This window comes from Pristis pectinata, chromosome 7 (assembly GCF_009764475.1).
Source record: "Pristis pectinata isolate sPriPec2 chromosome 7, sPriPec2.1.pri, whole genome shotgun sequence".
NCBI lineage: Eukaryota > Metazoa > Chordata > Chondrichthyes > Rhinopristiformes > Pristidae > Pristis > Pristis pectinata.
Window position 1 is genome coordinate 73,517,039 of NC_067411.1, and position 20,837 is coordinate 73,537,875.

Here is a 20,837-nt window from a genome sequence, read left to right on the forward strand (position 1 = left end):
GGTTGGGCTAAGAAAATTAAAGATCATTTGGCGAAATATGTTTAGTGGCAACATGGGTATGATGAAATTATGCTTGGAGATGCTTTACAGAAAAATGAACAAATCTTAATTAGCTCAGCACAACGTCATGGGCTGAAGAGCCTGTTCCGATGCTGTACTGTTCTATGTTTTTATGGATTCCTGTACTCTCATTACTGTCTACAAGGCATACATACGCTTCAAGCCTGATGCCAAACCAGTATATTGTAAAGAAGACAATAGAGACTGCAACAGCGTTGATGCAGGGTTTTGACCCAAAACATCAACAATTCCTTTCCTCCCACAGATTCTGCTCGACCCACTGAGTTCCTCCAGAAGATTGTCATATTCAGTAAAAAGGTTGAAGGAAAGTTTACCAAGCTATATTAGAATAAAGTCTTAGTAGAAATGTTTCAAATTGATTGGCAAGATTAGCAAGGTGGTTGGGTTGTGTGTGACTTTAAAGTGACCCTCAATCTGTGGTTGATGAGACATTCCCAATGCCAACATCTTGAGATCTTAAATTGGATTTGTTGCGCTTGTCAATTAAATGTGGCACAAAAAAATCAACATCAGCATAAGAGCATATAAAGGTACATATCCTTACAAAAGTGAATGGAAGATGTTTTCCTAGTTTCTGTTGAAAAGAACTTCAATTTATTTACAAATTACAAACCCTTGGCATTCTAGGCTCAAGATCAATAATTCACAGGGTACACTCCCATACAGCTGTTGGTGGGTCGCAGACTTCAAATATCAGCTGTCACCTGCCCTACCAGTTGAAGAATCTCTGGTTCCCATATTCATTAGCCACCTGAGAACTACAAAACTGGAGAGGATGCAAATAACCCTTGATCCCCATTACTGCTTAAGTAGAAGATTAGGAATAAGAAGACAACACCATCAAGTATCAGTTCCAAACAATGCAATTGCAGATGCTTTATCTGGGTTTCCATATGAAGATTTTGATTGAAGTTGTGAGAATGGGTATTTTTAACCTTTATATTTGGACAATGATGACTTTTCCCTCTCAGCTCCAGAAATTGCTGAAAGAACTCAACAAGATATGCTTTTGAAATATTTACTCTTGAAGGCTGAACCAATTTAAATAAATGCCCAAATGTGGATATGCAGTCATTTTACAAGATTTGGATCGTCCAATGCTCAATACTCTGTGGTGTGGATAAGATGAATAATTTTCAATATACCTAGAAGTTGGATCTTAGATGAATTACATTCAAAATATACTGTCATTGTAAATGTGAAGGCCATTTCTAGAGGCTGGCTGGGTATTGGCAAAAATATAAAAGATGTATTGTTATGCTTTAGTGCTGATATTTGTAGTCTGTCAAGATAGCAGATGAAATCTACCGTTGACACCCCTGCAGCCATGAAGATGGCCAAAATGACCTTTTCAGAAATCCACATCAACTTTTGGCAGAAAGGCAGTGATAAGTTTTAGTTCTTATCAACTTTCATTCCAAATGGATTGAATTTAGACATATTGGATCATATGCAACAACAGCCTGTACAGTTTCGAAGCTGGGATTGATTTCTGCAAAATTTAGAGCCAAAATGTCTGTATGCATTCTTAAGGAAGCCTTGAAGGGACAGGTTTTTGAAGGTTTGTGATGCTTGACTATGGATCACTGTTTGCCTAATTTAAGTACTGTGCAAAGCACATTCTATCACAGGATTCACACCCACACAGCTGTAACTGGGTTGCAGACTTCAAGCATGCTCGAGTTTCTTACAGTGTAGCTTGGAGGATAGAGTGGAGAGACAACAGTTGAAGCAAAATCAAAATCATTACTCGCATCCTAACAACTGCTTGGAAGAAGTAAAGAGAAGTTGTCAGATGGGTGGCACAATGGCACAGCTAGTAGAGTCACTGCCTCGGCACCAGAGAGCCAGGTTCATATCTGACCTTGGGTGATGTCTGTGTGGAGTTTGCATGTTCTTTCTGTGATCATGTGGGTTTCCTCCAGGTCCTTCAATTTCCTCCCACGTCCCAAAGATGCACTTTAAGCCATATTCTCTGGACTTCACTTCCTAAATCGCTCTGACATAACAAATCATTTCACTGTGAGAAATAAATGTTATGAGAATATTTTTAACCAAGTTTTTCGTCCCTTGTCACACATTTCGTCCCTCTACAAATTACCATGAGTTGTTTGTTGCACCAAAGATTGCTTGTAAAAACTAATTGTACCATAACTTCAGAGAAATAGAGCATGAAGACTAGTCCACCCTCCATTTTATCTGCCAGGTCAATGCCCTGTTTGTCTATAGAGGTGATATATTGGTGAGGTTGGCATTAGATGTTCTTTAAAGCAGTGGTTTTCAACCTTTTTCATGCTGCGGATCCCCAGAACATGTCCTTGTTAGATGGCGGACCACCAAAGTCCACAAAATCAAACAATCGATAATTCATGCATACGACACTTAAATTACTGCACATAGGCCCTAATGAAATATTGACTATTTCAATCACCGATAATTACCAGCGGTGTCTTTCAGTGTTCAGTTCAATGTGAAGGTTGTGCCTGTTTTGCACTGCAGAGTTTGTCCAAACGTGGTGGTACGTGCGACAAACATACGCATATGTCATCCTCAATATTCAGTCTTGATCTGTATTTGGTTTTCATGGCAGTGACTGCAGAAAATGCTGTTTCACACAAGTAAGTGGTTGCAAATGGTAACAGAACATTGACGGCTTTGCCGGACAGCAGTGGATACTCCTGGGAACGTGCTATCCAGAACGACAACAGTGATATTCGGTTGAACTGCAAGCACAAAGTCCTGTCAGATGACAGTTCAGCCAATTCTTCTTGTTCACGTCCAGTTAAATCAGTAAGCATGCATTCAAATGGATTTCTAATCCAATCAAACATGCTCATGTCATCGTCGCCGAAATACTCATGGAAATAACGTGACAGCTGTTGAATATGATTCAAAACGGTGCTCGTAATGGCCTCTGTCTTAGTCTCGTTCACTGTCAGAAAGTCAGCCAGCAACGGAAACGTATCATAGACACCTTGCTCGCATCTTCCCTTCTAGATACAGAGTTTTTTCTGGAAGACATTGATTTTGTCATGTGTTTTCAGAACATTTGAGCCAGGTCCTTGCAATGATAGATTTAAGCCGTTCAAAATGTTGAAAATATCTGCAAGATAAGCTAATCTGGCAACCTACGTCTCATCTGTCAAGAACTGTGCCAATGATCCATTATGCTCATTTAGACAAACGAGCAGTTCATCTCACAATTCATATACAGGTTGCACAAAGCGGCCTCATGACAGCCATCTGACTTCTGTATGTAGCAACAAATGCTTATGCTCGACTTCCATTTCACGGCATATGTTTTCAAACAAACGATAATTAAGCGGCCTGGCTTTGATAAAGTTAACGATTTTAATGCACGTGGAAAACACATCCGCAAGATTTTCATCCATATCCTTTGCAGCCAAAGCCTCACGGTGAATCATGCAGTGGGTTGCTGCTACATGTGGAGCTACTTTTTTCACTTGTGCGACTAGACCCGACTTCCATCCTGTCATTGCGGCAGCACCCTCCGTGCATACTCCAATACACTGTGTCCACACCAATGCCGATCGTACAAAAAAAGTGTCAAGCACACGGAAAAGTTCTTTACCGGCTGTACACCCTGGAAGCGCCTTGCAAAACAAAAAGTCTTCCAAAGACTCTCCTTCCCAGCAATATCAAACATAAACCAACAACTGCGCAGCATTTGCAACATCAGTACTTTCGTCAAGCTGAATCGCAAATCTGACTTGCTGAAGACATGCTATCAGCTGGCTCTGTATATCTTCTGCTATATCGCCAATTCTTCTGCTTACTGTGTTATCAGACAGTGGAATGGCTTTCAGTTTTTGACTGGAGTCTTTTCCCAGTACAACTTCGCACATATCTACCGCTGCAGGCAACATAAGCTCTTCTCCAATTGTGTGAGGCTTTCTGGAACATGCTATTCATAATGCTACCAAATATGATGCACGAAGAGCCTTCTCATTTACAGTGGCACAGGCTGTCATTTTGCCTTTCTGCTTGAGGTACAGCTCCTTTTGCTGCTCAAAATGTTCCTTAGGCTTACTGGCAATATCTGGATGCACTGTTGTTAAATGGCGCTTCAGTTTCGCTGGTTTCATCGCATCGTTGGACAGTGTTTGCAAACACACAACACAGAGAGGTTGGTCCGCATTTATCCCCACTGCGATGAAGCCATATGAAATGTATTCTGGTTCGTACTTGTGTTGTTTTCTCTTTCGGTCACCTTTATCCCCTTTGTCATCAGAATATTCCGGTTTCTGGTCAGCTTTTCTCTTCAGAAATTTCTCCATACTCAGCAATACCTGCTGGACAATTTAATTACTATTATTGATAAACAAAATTATCAAAGCTAATCTAAAATTTACACGCTTGCGCACTTTTCATTTAACAGTGACGTCACTGTGGCATAAATGCACGGTAAGTAAGCAATATTATTAAGGCACACCAACAACGTCACTCAGTCTTGCTAACACTACAGTGCACAACAGAATAGTAGTGAGTAGTGAACACTACTAACTACACAAATCGAATATTAAGCGGCAGCTTACCAGAAGGGAACACAGTCTAAGTCTCTAAGATTATCGCCTGTAACAGATAGAACAGATAAGGCTGATTTTCTGAATAGTGGAAAACTGGAGCAAGCAAGTAAGCTACGTCTTTGTAACAGGTCGCCTTTCCACTTTTTTTCTTGGCTTGCTCGCGGACCGCCTGGCAACCCGCCGCGGACTCCCAGGGGTCCATGGACCACAGGTTGAAAACCTCTGCTTTAAAGTAATGAATCCAAGGCTTAGATAAAAGGGAGTAAAGTGCTTTCTCCTCTGGTGTATTAGATGCCAATTTTTGTAAAATTGAATCCGCTGACTTTATTCTTTGGAGAAGGCTGTGGCTAAGTCATAGAAGTTTAGAGTCAGTTGATACTGTGCAATCTCCTATTTACTTAGAGTTTACAGAGAAAAACTTAATTAAGTTTTCTGTTAATTGGCATTGCTACCAGTTGTTTGGGTGTTTTTATCAGGCATCACTAATACACATTTCAATTCTAAATGTGAAAGCCAGCTGATGGAAGCAAGAAAGCTGAAGTTATCCCAATGGTTTAATATTTAAACAATTTGCATAAAGTTTCAAAGGTCATTGGTCAATTCAGTCATCTGCCTCAATTCACCAACGAAACAGTAGGTTTTAAATAATTGTACTGTCTAAATGTAATATGTGATATTTAAGAGAAGATCTGCCTTATTTCCAACATGGAGAGGCAGTTAAGGCAGCTTACTGGTTCTCATGTCCCACAGCATGGGCTTATTTATGTTTGTAGGAAATATGAAATGCAATCTATATATAGTACATCGTTATTTACATTTAATGTAGGGTGTTCTGTTATTTTAGCCATTGCATATCATTTGCTGTGGAGTTAGTTGAGTTATTTTTAATATCCATTTCAAAATATACTCTTAAAATGCAAATAGTGTTGGAAGACTGATATAAGTAGGGGTTCAAATTAGTGGGCTCTGGTTTACTTACATTCTTAATCTTCTCTGTGAGGAAATAAAATAGTTTTGAACGATGGAGTACAGTCTTTGTAGTTTCAATCAGTATAGCCCCCCTACTTATGTTATGTACATTAATCCTTTCTGCATTAAAAATGTTAATTCAGAATGACTTTTAGTCAATATATTCAGGCAGTGTTGCATTCACCCAAAGCAATGACAGTTTTTAATCTGCTTATGTTTTGTCCAGCAGAATTCCCTTTCTCAGTCCTACAAGTGTCAGGTAGGATTCTGTTTTGGAATTAATTTTAGTGATTGCATAGCATCAGGATTTTAATACTACCTGGGATTATAGTTTCACTTTATTTATTTGAAATTTCCATCAATTTTGAATTTGGGAGTGAGAAAATTGAATTGTTGACGTGCAGTGCACAATGTACCATTTGAGATTAAATGGACAGATACAGGTTCATGACATAGAAAAATGGAAATTGAAATGTTGAGTGCCAGTTCAAAGGCAAAAAAGTGATTATATTCAGCTTTATTTTGCCAAAGTTGTCACACAATGAGTGAATTGAATGCGTGGAATTTTTTTTTAAAAGAACTACACATGCTGGAAATCTGAAACAAAAGCAGGAAATACTGCAAACTGTGCAAGGGAACAACATCTACAAAAGGAGTAGACGCATTTCAAGTTTTGAGCTTTCCATCAAAACTTTTTAGCACAAGATGTCACACAAAATGTTAACTTTTTTTCCTCAACAAATGCTTCCTGATTTGCTAACTTGTTTCCAGCATTTTCTGGGTACAGGTGACCCCCGCATCACAGGGGTGGAGTTGCAATCCTAGAAAGCTGTCTGTACTGCAAGTTTCCATTATATGATGCTGAGTCATCTGCCCATACTTCAAGCAACACAAGTTGGCGGGGAGAAAAAAGCTTTGTGTTTTTCCATGTACATTTTTTTCCACATAAATTCTGAAAGAGTGAATTTTATTCTGTGTCATAAATTTTTAGGTAGTGATTTGTGAATTCTGTATGGGTGAATTTCTGTTAACTGAACAGCTGTAATACGGGGGTCGCCTGTATATTATTTGTAGTCTGGCAACTCCCAGTTATTTTCTAATATTGCATAGCTTAGTTGTTTTTGAATACTCAATAGAATTTAATGGTTCCACTTGTACACTTAGCATTGCATGATGTATAAATTCTTAATGATTAGGGTCCATTTGGATTTGAGTTTCCAATCAATGTGTTTTGAAACAGCAGTCTTTCCAAAGGTAACATTACTGCATCCTAGTAACGCTTTTTATACTTTTACATGCAATTCTTAAAATTGGTGATATACTTAATATTGTCATAAATTACTCATCCTGGGAATGATTAGAGTTTAACTATCAACTGCAAAGTTATCATATTGCTGTTGTTTTCTGTTTGTGGTTTGCTGTCATTACCTGCTTCATGTACATTAACATTGTCATTCCATATTTAGTTTTTAAAGTGCTATTACATTTCAATAATGCAGGATCAAAAAGTACTGGGTGCAGGTTGTACAATTTTACATTTAAAATTGTTTTCCTCCAATGAAATGAGGAACATGACCAGGAATAATTATAGCCCCCTTTACTCATTGATCTATGAGTAAAGTCTGTAATTTGGATCCCTTAATATGTCATGGTTCTTAGAAACTGGCATGAGCTGATTGATTTGTGGCAGTTTCTAAACTGTTGGTTCAATTGTTTATGCAACGAAAGTAACTAGGTTCAATTGCTGTGTAAGTGGCTACTGCTTAATACTTATCAATTAAATATCAAGTAAAATCCAACCCTTCTTACCATGGTCTCTGGTGGAAGATGCTTTAAGTAGAGCTACCTTCTGTCACAGGCAGGACCTAGAGTTGCAGTAGTGTAGAGTTCTCAGAGGGAAGGACATTTTTAATTGTTTGGTTCTATAGTTCAGAGACCATGTTATGATGGCTGATGCGGAGTGGTACAAATTGGTGTGCAGGCAGTGATGTTTGGAGGACATGGCAGGTTGGCTAGGAGGCATTGGGAAAAAATGTTTTAAAATGGCATAGTTGAAGGGTTCACTAGAGGAAAGTGTAATGCAGCAGCAGAAATTGATGCTACAGCAGTGGAGACACTGTGAAGATACATGGGGAGACACTGTGAAGATACATGGTCAGAAAATTAGTTTAGGATAAATTATGATTAAATAATATGTTAAGATGGAGCAGAGGATGTGGTCTAGGATGGAAATGGAACCATGGCAAGTGTACAGGGTCAGTGGAGATTGTGGGGTTGGTTGCAAACATGATGACTTCAATATTCAATGGGAAGCTTTGGACTTTGGGGTCAGTAATGAAATTAGAGATAGTCCTACTGGAGATGAAGTTCAGAAATATTTCTACAGGCAAAGGATGGCATCTTTATAGCAGACCCTCCCAAATAACAGATGCTAAGCTTCTTCTCAAAAAGTCCAGAATGCTGGACTTAATTTCCTAGCTCTTAGGTGCTCTTGTTTCTGCTTTAAACCAATGCTGATAGAGTATTTTAATGAACTTTAATATGAAGTGGGAAAAAACTCTAAGTAATAGGCCAAGTCTTGCAGGGCATCGACTGTTTAGGCTTGTTCCCTCTCCATCAGCTTGAACGTAATTTGCTTGAAGAAGAAGTTGCGATTGAGGGTAACAAAGCATTTGTGAATGACAGGGCAGAAAGGTGAATATCTTAAATGAGACTTAAGAACTGGAAGTAAAACAGTAATGGTGGAAGAGGAGGAAGATTTGGAGTGGGTGAGTTAAGAGTGAAATTTGAGACAGAAAGAAATAGATTTTAAGGAGAGGAAAAAAAAGAAATGGGGACAAGAAGTTAGATTATATTTAAATTGTTAAAAAATTCAGGAATGAACATTTGTACATGCAGGAACAAGCTTCAGTGGTTTAGATTTTTCCCTTTGTACAAATGAGGTTGATTTCCTTTACTGATTATTACATGCTCAAATGGTACGATACCATAAAGTATGAGCTTTAATTTCTGCTAGTTAATATGAAAATCAACAAAGGATTTTAAATAAAAGAGGCATTGAGTATGACTTGCCATTTCTATGCAGCAAATGATGGAGCAATGTAAATGTATCTTTAAGTTACAAAGAATCACTTTGCCCACCAGTTTGCACATTTTGAGGGGAACTTTGGCCCTGTACGTTTGCTGATCATTACACCGTACCTTTTACAGTGATGACATTTTTCATTGCCAAAGTTGCTGATCTGGACGGTCTGGATGGATTTCTTTTAGATCAAACCCTCCACCAGATATTGATCATGAGTTTGTGGTCTCAATTTTGGCATAACTCTTGGTTTTCACTGGTTTTTATATGTAAAACAGCAAGTCCTGGCATCTGCATGTACATAGTAAAAGAAGTGTATGTCAGTTATATTCTGCTTCTCTGTAGGGAGCAGTGTTGCAGCCTTTGCAGCACAGAATCATTGATTGACAAGGATTTCAACTTATTTCACAATATTTCACACTGACTTTTTTTTAAAAAACAGAAAGGCTATGCCTTGTTGAATGAGATGCCACAGAGTTAATTACTGCTGAACAACCTCTGTAGCTCAGAAAATCTAATTATCCATGGATGTATTGTGATTTCCTCAGAATAGTACTTAAATTCCATAAAAACAACTGCTTTCAAAGCATATTTCAGTTTTACTTTAATCCCACATGAGAATCTTGATCTTTATTGTATCTGTAAAAATATTTTAAACTCACAATGTTGTTCTTACTTTATGTTTTAAACTGGTTGCCTTATGAGGAAAGTTCGGAAAAGCTTGGCTTGTATCTGCCGTTTTGAAAGAATGAGAAGTGAAACATAAGATCTTGAGGTTGGATATGGAGAGGATGTTTTCTCATGAGCAATCTAGAAGCAGGGTCATTGTTTAAAAATAAGGGGTTGCCCAATTAAGACAGAGATGAGATAATTTTTTTTCCTCTCTCAAAGTAAGGAATTTTTGGAACTATCTTCCTCAAAGGGAAGTGGAAACAATGTATGAGTGTTTTTAAGGCAGTGGTTGATAGATTCTTGATGAGCAAGGTAATGAAAGGTTACCAGAAATAAGCAAGAATGCAGATTTGAGGTTGCAATCAAATCAGCCATGATTTTATTAAACAGCGGAGCAGGCTTGAGCTGCTGAGTGGCCTACTCCTGCTCCTAGTTTGTATATTGTTTAGTTCTGATTGGCTGCTCCTTCAGCATTATGACATTTCTGTACCTGAATGTCACAGTTTCTCTACAAGTGGTGCCAGGCTGCACATTGCATTGGGAAAGGGCTTAATATCTTGTGTATGGATTTCTTTCAGAGTTAATATTTCCTAATGGCACCTCCTACAGGTTCAAGTTCTAGATTCATTTGGCTGGTGCTGTATCTTTAAACAACATTGAAACTTAATTTGGTTTATCCTCATACTATCAAAAGCAGTTCAAGTATTAAGTCTCACTTCAGTAGTTGTCCAGTAACTCTTTCATTTTTTACAGTTCAAGGTAATAGTTTTTTAGTCATTTGTTGTGACATTGCAAGAACCTTGCTTGGCCCTTAGTGGTTATTCAATTGATCTTTTTTTAACTAGCTCCATTAAATTATTTAGAGGTCACTGCTGGTTAATATTCCCTTTAGAAATGAATAATCAATATTATGTGCACCTTTCCATTGTCATTTTTCATTCATTGAGAATTAAAATTAAATTGATACTCGACACTTGTTCTTATATGTTCCATAAAAACCTTGACTTTGTTGAACCCTGTTCATCTGATGCCCTAAATTTCTCCCGCTGAAGACAGCCACATTCTTTGTCCTGGTTTAGACATGCTGAATTATTGAAGTTCAAAGTAGTAAGGGTTGACTATCAATACAACATGTTCCTGTAGTCTGGCATCAATAACCAAGGTACACTGTATTTTTCTTAGGCAGCCCTTTGCGGTTGAGCATGATTTGCTCCAACTGCAATTCTGTGACTAATGAGTCCTTTGTGGGATCCACAGGCTTTGTACAGGTGCTGTAGATGGAGTTTGCGTGCATTGTTTGCAGTTTGTATTTGGCATCCATGTGGTCTTGTCAGAGATGCTCAAAGTACTCAGTATATTTCCAGATGCTTCTCTGCTAGTTTGAGCAGTCTTGGGTCAGTGATTATAATGAGTCAGCAAAGCTGTTACTTCTTTCAAGAAGGTTTTAAGGGTATCCTTGAATCATTTTCTCTGTCCTTCTGGATATTTCTTGCCTTGGAGTTCAGCATAAGATGCTTGTTTCAGGAGTAAGGTGTCAGGCCAGTGGACAGTGCGACCGGAGCCTCTGTGGTGCTGATGATGGCCTGGGAGAGGACACATTTTAATTTGCCCCTTCTGTTGGTGAGTTTGGAAGATTTTTTGGATGTAACATTAATGGTACTTCTCCAGTGCTCTAAGATGATTACCTGAAGTTCACTGTGTCTCTAATACAGGAGGGTGGGGGCACTGCTGATTGGTAGACCATGAGCTTGCTGTCAGTTTGAGATGTTGGTCTTCAAATACTCTTTTCTGCATCCAATGGTAACTGCACTGGCACATCGGAGATAGTGTAATTCAACATTTATATCTGCTCTGAACTGGTTGGCTCGTGAGATATAGGAAAAGATCCACATTGACCAAGGTTACATCAGAATTCTTGATAAGCAGAGATGGATTTTGCAGTGGAAGCATGTTAGTGAAGTACTTCATGTCTTATGGATGTTTAGTAGAAGGCCTAAACTCTGAATACTTCAGCAAAGAAACCAAAGATGGTTTGGAGCTTGCTCTCTGAGTGTGCAAATATGCATTTTGTACTTTGATGTCTGAAATTGGTGAGATCTTAGTCTGGAGTGGAGGTAATGAGGGTTGAATAATTTCTGCTGTCCTATAGATTATCTCCACTCCAGCAGATTAGGTAAGGCATTGCAGCAAGGAAGATGTTGTGATCACACAACCTTGTTGGACCTAATCTGCACTGGATTTGGACATTTGGTGAATCAATTGGTAAGGATCGTGGCTTGCATATCGTAGCAGAGCAGAGAGTGATAGATTTTTGAGAAGGACCCTTCATAGTTCTCCATGGTTGATGGAGTTGCAGGCTTTTGTAAGGTTGAAGAAGGCTATATACATGATGCTCCCCACACTTTTCTGGATTTCTCTTGGCAATTGCATCCTTGGACCCCATTTAAATAAATCATTCTGTTAACTCTATTTCTTGTTCCACATGTACTGCCTGACCTGCTGAGTGTTTGCAGCTTATTGTGTCTTTATTTCAAAAGGTTCAAACCCTGCACCTTATATTGGTGACCTTGTAGGATAGGGAGCACATCTAAAGGGAACTTTGAGCCTAGGAGTGAGTGCAGCTGTGAGCATATTGGCTCTTCCCAAATCACAATGGTTACAGCACAGGATGAAAACATCAAGACTGTACTGGCTCTTTGTAAGTTAGTCCCTCTCCCCTTAGCCCTGCAAATTCTTTCCTCTCGGGTATTTATTCAGCTCTCTTTTGAATGCTGCAATTGAATAGGTTTCCGCTACTACTACTTGGCAGTGCATTCCAAAACCTAATCATTCACTGCATTAATTTTCCTCATGATAGTTTTGATTCTTCTACCAATCACACTCATTCTATGTCACTTAGTTTTTGACGCCCTGCCATTTTTTAGTATTAAATTTCCCCAGTCACATATCTGTCTGTTCCACCCACCTGACCATATCTCTGCTTCTTCTCTACAAGACTGTCCATGTCAGTTGAAACCTATCATTTTGACCTGAATCACCTAAATAATTTTATCTAGAACACCTGTGTTTAATATAGACAAATCCTTGTATCTTCCTTCATCTATATTTCTTGTTCTTCATGCTTCAACTTTAGAGCTCTGTGGTTTGCTTTTTAGGTTGATGAAAAGAAACCTATCAACGGTTTTGGCCTTTCTCGTTTTCTCCACACAGTAACACAGTACAGTGTGGGGAACTAATCTTCCTTCCACCTTTGCATTTCTCCTCATGTTGCAATCTTGACTTTTTTTTAAGATGGGATCTGGTTGTCAGTTATAAAGGTATGATGACTTCTATTTCATTCTTTAAAAAAATATAAAATTGAGCAATTTTGCATCAATAAAAATGCATAGGAATGATAAGTAATAATGCAATTTGATTGAAAAACTGATTTGGAAATTAGGGTAGTATTAATGTGGTGGAAGATTAACAAAAAGCCATGGTAAAACTAATATCTAATTAAAGATGCAATATCTTTAATACCCTCAAACTTCCTCAAACAGTTTCACAAGTGATTAAGTTGTTTTTAAGTATATTTTTGTTATGTTGGCAATCTGCATGGAGCAGTACCTTATTAACTGCAAATAAATTAATTATTTAAAGTGTCTTTAGCACTGACAGTTGAAATGTTAGCTAAGACAGCAGGAGAACTTCTTTATGACTAATGCTATTAGATGTGTCAAATCCATTGGAACTAGCAGAAGGAGCTTTATCAGACCATAGTGTACCCAATAGTGTACTATTTTTTGAGCACTGCACCGTGGTAGCAGTTTTCTGCTTAAGGGCTTGCACTTACCACCTGAGAGGTGAGAGTGACAAAGTTTGTCAAATTGATATTAGTTGCTTATGTCTCTGTGGGTTGTTATATGGGCTTTCAGCATAAAACTTTAGTGGATTTTTCTGCATCTGTAGTAAAATTTGGGTGTTGTAGAAACATACCGTTAGGATCGTTGTGAAACTAGAGAGGCTAGAATTTTTCTGTCTAGCACACTGAAGGCTCAGGTGCAACTTAATAGAGTTGTTCCGAATCATAGAATGTTTAAATAGAATAAACTGGGGGAATTTTTTTTTAACCCAGCACATTATGATCAGGAATGAATTGGAAAGTTGGTACAAGCTGGAGTTGGAGAAATACAGTAAAAGCTTAGTTATTCATCTGGTGCCAAACTTGGCAGGTTCTGGTTGAGCAAATACACCAGTTAACCCAATGTCAGTGCAATCATGGCGGTTGTTGCAGGGTCTGCCCAATTGTGACAACTGCTTCAGTGTCAGTCTGGTCATTCCTTTGGTACTATCCCTCTATCACCCTTGTTCCTCCCTCTGAAGTGGAGTTGGTCAGTTAGTGAAGCACCAGAAAGCAGAGCTTTTACTGTGCTTGAAAAGTTGGGACTTGGACTAAGGACGCATGGGCAGGATGGGTGGCAGCTTCTATTCTGCAAAATTCTACAATGATGTATAATCCGTTGAAAATCCTCGTGCATGTATTAGTTAGGTTTAGCCACATCCATCAGTTTATGATCCCTAATTCTTATACTCCCTGTGTGGGATTCTAATGGAATTTCCTAAATGCTTTTAATGTCTTCATTAAAAATTTTGACTTGAAAGATTTGGTTTCTACCAAAAAGCCTTTGTACCTGTATTCATTGCAGTGTTAATGTTTGCTTTTGAATATGCTGTCTCAGCATGTGTGATGCATCTAATAAATGCATCAGTTTAATGAATATGCATAGTTTAATTAAGATGCATACAACTGGAGCAGGCCATTCAACCTTTCTTCCTGCTCATCATTTACTTAGGTTGTGGTCTGAGCCCTAGTTCCATCACCTTAACCCCCTAACAAAAACTCTTTGGATCAATTGAAAACTTCAGAACAATCTCAACATATTTTTGTGTAGAGAATGGCCTGGTAGTTTTTTTCTTCAGCTTCATACAATTTTTCATTCATTTTTCAACAATATTTAAGGGAAAAATGAGAGCCATTTTCCAAAAGTTCAGCCAAACTGTCATGAAATTACAGATTAAAGATCATTAGAGCATACTAAAGTTTAGATGAATGGATCTTAAACAATTCTGTTAATTGACATTATTAAGGGATGTGGAATGAAGCCCAGAAATTGGAGTTAGCTCACATATCAACCATGATCTGATTAGATCAAGGGGCTAAATGATATCCAATGTAAATAGTGTTCAAATGACTTCCCTTATATACCAATCTAAAGCAATGATACCCCACACTTTCTTGGAGAGGTTGTTTGGCAATAATTAAGATCTACCACATTGTTAAAAATTCTGTTAAACTTGAAGGAATATATCTTAGTGTTTTTAGGTATGCCTGCAGGGTGTCCCGCAGATGACTATTGCAAACCCATACCTGTCAAGTTTGTTGGCAAGAGACGGGTGTAGTGTATCAAATTGGACAGCAGCTTTTGGATTTTGTGTGTAACTGTACATTTGTAGTCACTGAAAGTTACTATCCATTTAATTCTGTAACAGTGAATTCTGATTTCCCCCACTGTTATTGTTAATACTATAGTCAGGACCATAGTTTTTTGATTGTCAATTGTAATATTTTGCAAGAATTACTTTTGTATTCTGCAATATTTGATCTATTCAGGTTGTGTTCTGCAGCTGTCCTTATTATAGATTATCCATGTCCTATTCTTTGCTTAAAGGTAAGGGATACAAATTATGGTTTTTCTTTTCCAAAGAACTGTATAATGAAATTCTCATCCAAGGTCAGACAAAGGAATGGAATGCCAAAATTTTGATTTCCTTTGTATAGAACAGCAGTCAGTACTTTTAGGGTAGTATTTAATTTCTAGTGTTTTATTTTGTTAATATATAGAATTTCTTTAAGCCAAAATCACTAACTGCAGTAAAATTCTGCATTAAATAATTAAAATTGTGTTACATTTAATGGAAAAAATAATTTATAAGTAAATATGCAAATAGCTGTTTTTTATCATAGTTTATAAGAAGAAAAAATACACTTCCTGTTATAGCTATGTTATCAGTTTTTAGAATATTTAATGATTGATTTGAATTTGCAGAAAGAACAAAGAAAGATATAACGGGCAAAGGTTCAACTGGAATGGAAATAATATTATCAACACTTGAGGTAAAGATATTTATTAATTCTTCCTTCAAATACTTTAGTTAATAATCAATATATATTGGGTTCTGTTGTTGAAAGAGTGGATTGTTTCACACTATCAAAAAATTTTCTCTTCTGTTTTACAAATGCAGAAATTAGAAACGGGCGTCCACAACCCTCTGGAGTCAAGAATTTCTAAATTTCTGTCTAAATGAATAGCTCTGAATTTCAATCTAAATGCGTGATGCCAAGTTCTAAGCTCTCCAGCTGGGGGAAACTGTACTTCAGCAACTACTGTCATTTTCTCTAGAGTCCTATAGTTCAATGAGGTCACCTCTCATTCTTCTAAACTGCAGAAAATGTAGGTCAGTCCAACCCAAGATTAAATCTGGTAACTTTATACTGCACCACTCCAAAGCAACTTCTATTCTTCCTTAGATATCGAGGCAATAACTGCACACACTGTGTAATTTTGCCAACACCCCCCCCCCACATATAAGCAACAGCCTTTCCTTTTGTCCTCCAATTCCCTTGCAGTAATTACTCTGTACCTACATGTTAACTATCTGCACACTAGCACATCTGAATCTCTCTAATCATTACCCTTTCTCATGATATAAAAATAACTTTTATCTATTCTTTCTACCACACTTCAAACTTCTCACATTATGTCTGAGAGATTATCTTCAGGCAATCTATAGAAGGCCCTACGAGGAAGAGGGCAAAACTTGACCTAGTCTTGGGAAATAGGGCAGGACAAGTGACTGAGGTGTCAGCGGGGGAGCACTTTGGGACCAGTGACCATAGTTCCTTTAGTTTTAAATTAGTTATGGAAAGAGACAGATCTGGTCAACAAGTTAACATTCCAAATTGGGGCAAGGAAAATTTTGATGGTCTTAAACTGGAATTTGCAAAAGTTGACTGGAGTGTGAGAGTTCAAGATCTTCATGTTCCTGTTAGGCTGGCAGGAGTAGGGAACCCAGGATGACAAGGGATATTGAGGCTCTGGTCAGCAAAAAGGAGGCATGGGGTGGGTACAGGCAGCTGGGATCGTGACTCTCTGGAGGAGTATAGGAGACGCAGGAGTGTACTCAAGAACGAAATCAGAAGGGCAAAAAGGGGGCATGATATAGCTTTGGCAGTGAAGACTAAGGGGATTCCAAAGAGATTCTATAAGTATATTAAGGGAAAAAGAGTAACTAGAGAGAGAATATGGCCCCTAAAAAGGCCAAAGTGGACTCAAGTTATGGAGAGAGGTTGAGCAATTTGTGACTTTCTTCACTGGAGCGTGGGAGAAGGAGGGGTGATCTTGTAGATGTGTATAAAATTTCCTTCCACATTCCAAAGACATATAGGTTAGGAAATTATGGGCATGCTATGTTGGCGCCGGAGGTGTGGTGACACTTGCTGTGGCTGCCCCCCAAAATCACTACACAAAAGATGTATTTCACTGTGTGTTTCCATGTACATGTGACTAATAAAGATCTTATCTTAGATAGGGTCAATGCACACAGTCTTTTTCCAAGGGTTGGGGAATCAAGAACAAGTGGGCATAGGTTTAAGGTGAGAGGGGAAAGATTTTGTAGGAACCTGAGGGGCATCTTTTTCTCCCAGAGGGTGGTCAGTATATGAAATGAGCTGCCAGAGGAAGTGGTTGAAGCAGATACAATAACAATATTTAAAAGGTCTTGGACAGGTACGTGGACAGGAAAGGTTTAGACGGATATGGACCAAACGCAGGCAAATGGGACTAGTTTCGATGGGAATCTTGGTCGACTTGGACCAGTTGGGCCGAGGGGTCCTTTTCTATCCTGTATGACACTGACTGTATGCCTTGCTGCAGATTTGTATCACTTGCATTTCCTTTGTAAATCCCTTTGAAACTCATCGATTCCTGTTCATAACTCACCTTCCCTCATCCTTTGGTATTGTCAGCAATCATCAATACACTATTCCACATTCTTTCATGTATGTGAACCCTTCTGATACCCTACTAATAACAACCTGCCAACCTGAAAAGGTCTATATATTCATTTCTGTTTCCCATCTTTTAATCAATTTTCAACCCATAATAATATTTTACCCTAATCTTGACAGCCCTTTTTAGTATCAACATTTCTCGCATGTCTTTTGAAAATATGAGACGACTACATCCACTGATTCAGCCTTATTTGCCTGGTAATTAGTTCCTCAATAAAATATATTAAATTGGTGTCTTAATCCTATATGGTTTCTATCAATTTTTGTCAGCCACGGACAGGTTATTTTATTGTTGAGTTTTTATTCCTCAATGGAATGTACATTTCTTGAGAATTATTAAATGTTACTTATTTTTATTTTCCAGCAAATCTTTTAAACTAATTTCCCAGTATACTTTAACTGATCCTTCATACTCCTGTTCTGGACATTTCAGTTTTAAATTGTGCCACTCAGTATTACATTCTGTCATGGTGTGTTTCATCTTACCCCAGAAGGTCCTTGCCGTATGGCATCTGATTAACCCGCCTCATTCATAACTCAAGACTAAGTTTAAAATGGAGTGTGCCATGACATATTGCTCCAGGAAACTGCCTCAATGCATTCTGTGAAATCATCCTTCAGACTGCTTTTCCAGGTTGATTTGGCCAGTTGCTACAAAGATCTAAAATTGATTGTATTACCTTTGCTGCATACTTTTTTTCTTGATGTGGTATGAATGCCTGTAAGCTGCCATGAATATTGTTTCCTTGTCATTTCTTGTCTCTGCCAAATTGATTCTAATTCCTGTTCACTAAGCCAAGATCATTCCTCACTACTGCTCATATGTCATCCTTTATTATCAAGGTTGCCTCTACCACTCCTTTTTCCATTTTTTCTGTCCCTGCTAAAGTAAAGTACCTTTGAATATTTAGAATCGAACCTTGGTCCCAGTGGCAATCTCACTATGTTAACTATTAAGTAAAACCACTTTTTTCTTTATTTGTGCCATTCATTCCTCTAATTGTTAATGGGATTGTCTCCTCGCATCAGTTGTCTGATGGCCTACCACCCATTCTCAACAGGACTAGGATGGAGCTGGAGAATTTGCTCTGTCCTCTTGATTTACTGGTGGTGTTTAAAGAAAATGTGATTATTTGGCCACAAGATGATCTTGCTGTTGTTCTTGCAATGGGATAAAATTCACACAAAATGTTTGGACTGATAAACAGGATATCTGTTTACTGTCTTGTTAAATCTTGCATAAATCTTGATAAAGCAGGGTCTCCTTTAGTGTCAACCCAGATTGTGCACTCAAATTCTGAAGTGGAATTTTAATCCACCAGTTTCTGATTGAGACTTTTCTCTGTAACCATGCATTGTTTTCCTTTCAATGTAATAATTGATCTTAAAAATGGAATGTCTTAAATGAAGCAACATTCAATTGCAATCTCAACGGATCGCTGTCTGTTGAGCTTCTTACCATAGAGAAATCTCTGGACTGGAGAGAGCTGTGCAATCAAGCACAGGGAAAGGGAGAAAGCAGCTTCCAATGCATCCAACAGGAAATGATGAGAAGGACTGCAGGATCCAGACAGAACGCAGCAATGGCCCACACTCAGCTAAGCTGCAGCCCTGAGTCCTACACGTCAGCATGGAAATTTCTCTCTCAATCTCTTGGTCTCATTACTCTCACCCTGTCTTTAAACTGCTCCTTAAAACCTACCTCTGAGACTAGGCATTTCAATATCTATCCTTGTGGGGATTAGTATCCAATTAGTATCCAATATCTATCCTTGTGGGGATTAGTATCCAATTCCATTTGATGTTCCTGTTTAGTGCCTTGGGACATTTATGCTATATTAAAGGTGCAAGTTGTTGTTCTAATCTAATATTATAAATTGAAACAATTCTCGGTGAAGTAAATTATAAGAAAACAACTCAATTTATTTTACAAAATAGTGCCCTCCCATGGCAGTATTACAGTAAAATAAAATTATTGCCTTAACTGGTCTTTTATAGCGTACTTCAGATTTCTAAAAGAAAGAAACTGCTCATGCATAGTCAGATGCTTTTGACTGATGGTGAAGAAAAATTAATTTGTTTTTCAGAACACTCGTGATCTGCAAATTACATTGAATATTCTCAACATACTTAATGAATTGGTTTCAGTAGGTGAGTTTGTACACTAATGCATCTTTTGTTTCTGAATTTGAATTCTCCTTGCATGGTTTCATTTTCAACCATGGTTCTCAACCATGGTTTCATATAGTTTCATTTTTATCTGGGGTGTTAAAGTGTCTGGGAAAGGGAGCTTAGGTCAGAAAAATATTACTTTACAATAATTCCTGATTATAGTGAACACTGCATTATAAGTTGTACCCACACAGACTGTATTACTTCCCCATTCTGATGGTGAATATCAGAAGAAAATTCAAAGGGTTGGTTACTTAAGACATTTTACAATACATTAGCTACTAACCATATGAGAAAACAGATTTGGCTAATCACATTTTTGTTTGATCAATAAAAAGTAAGAGAAACTGTTTTTAGACATGATCCAAAACAAATATTCATATGGTGTATCTTAATTTTTAGGGGTTCATAAAATAGTAACTGAAAGTGCGTGTTTTGTTTTATTGTGCATGATTTACATTCATGGTTAATATCTATTTAAATCGTGCTGTATGGAAAAATAGCTGAAACACCAGCCCAAAACCATTGAAACACTACCAACAAGTTTTTTGAAAGCCAACAGTCATTGTTGCCTGCTTGACCAACTGCCAAGGCACATCTTAGCAAACCAGGGGGCAATTCTGTTGTACATGGAGAGCAGGGGGGGGTGGTGGGTCTGTTGTCTGAATCCATGAGTCAACATTCTTAGAAATCACAATGAAATCAAAGCACTGCTTTTAACTGCTAGATCAGTGCTTGGGTGATACACTGTAGAAATGTATGAGATGGAGCACACAGGTATTTCAAACTCAGTGAAAGGAAAAGGTTGCAAAATTTAGAATTGAATTATGGTAGAGATTTGTTATGCAAGGAGATGAAATGACTTTGCTAAGTTATTTAAGGTATTTGCTGCTGAATTGGTTCATGTGACTAAAAATCTTCATTGCTATTTCTGTTAGACAATGAATGACAAGGAAATCCTTGTTTCATGAAGACAAGTAGGGTTGAGTTCCTTGTTTGCAGAGTTGTTGCAATGGGAGGTATTGGATGACAATGAAAAGGTAGATAGTCAAAGGAAGTGAAATTGAGGCAGTAAATGCTGCAAAATTATTAATACATTTGCACTACTAAAAACCACAAATGTCATTTTGTTATTGAGTACAGGCTGCCAATGTCTGATTGATGTAAAGTTGCATTTTTACAATTTGTTAACAAATACATTTTA

The 20,837-nt window shown here is 37.9% G+C and overlaps 1 protein-coding gene across 8 annotated transcripts in view; it reads left to right on the plus strand.

The window, feature by feature from the left end:
- agtpbp1 (ATP/GTP binding carboxypeptidase 1) overlaps window positions 1–20,837 on the plus strand; it is a 181,802-nt gene that overhangs the window by 46,129 nt on the left and 114,836 nt on the right. For 3 of the 8 annotated variants that reach the window (XM_052020255.1, XM_052020259.1, XM_052020262.1), the window contains exons 6-9: window positions 12,643–12,668; window positions 15,002–15,059; window positions 15,438–15,505; window positions 19,549–19,612. In XM_052020255.1, coding sequence (XP_051876215.1) covers window positions 12,643–12,668; window positions 15,002–15,059; window positions 15,438–15,505; window positions 19,549–19,612 — 216 coding nt within the window. Of the gene's footprint in view, window positions 1–5,823; window positions 5,857–12,642; window positions 12,669–15,001; window positions 15,060–15,437; window positions 15,506–19,548; window positions 19,613–20,837 lie in introns of all 8 variants that reach the window. The other 5 variants (XM_052020258.1, XM_052020261.1, XM_052020260.1 and 2 more) reach the window with 3 other exon arrangements.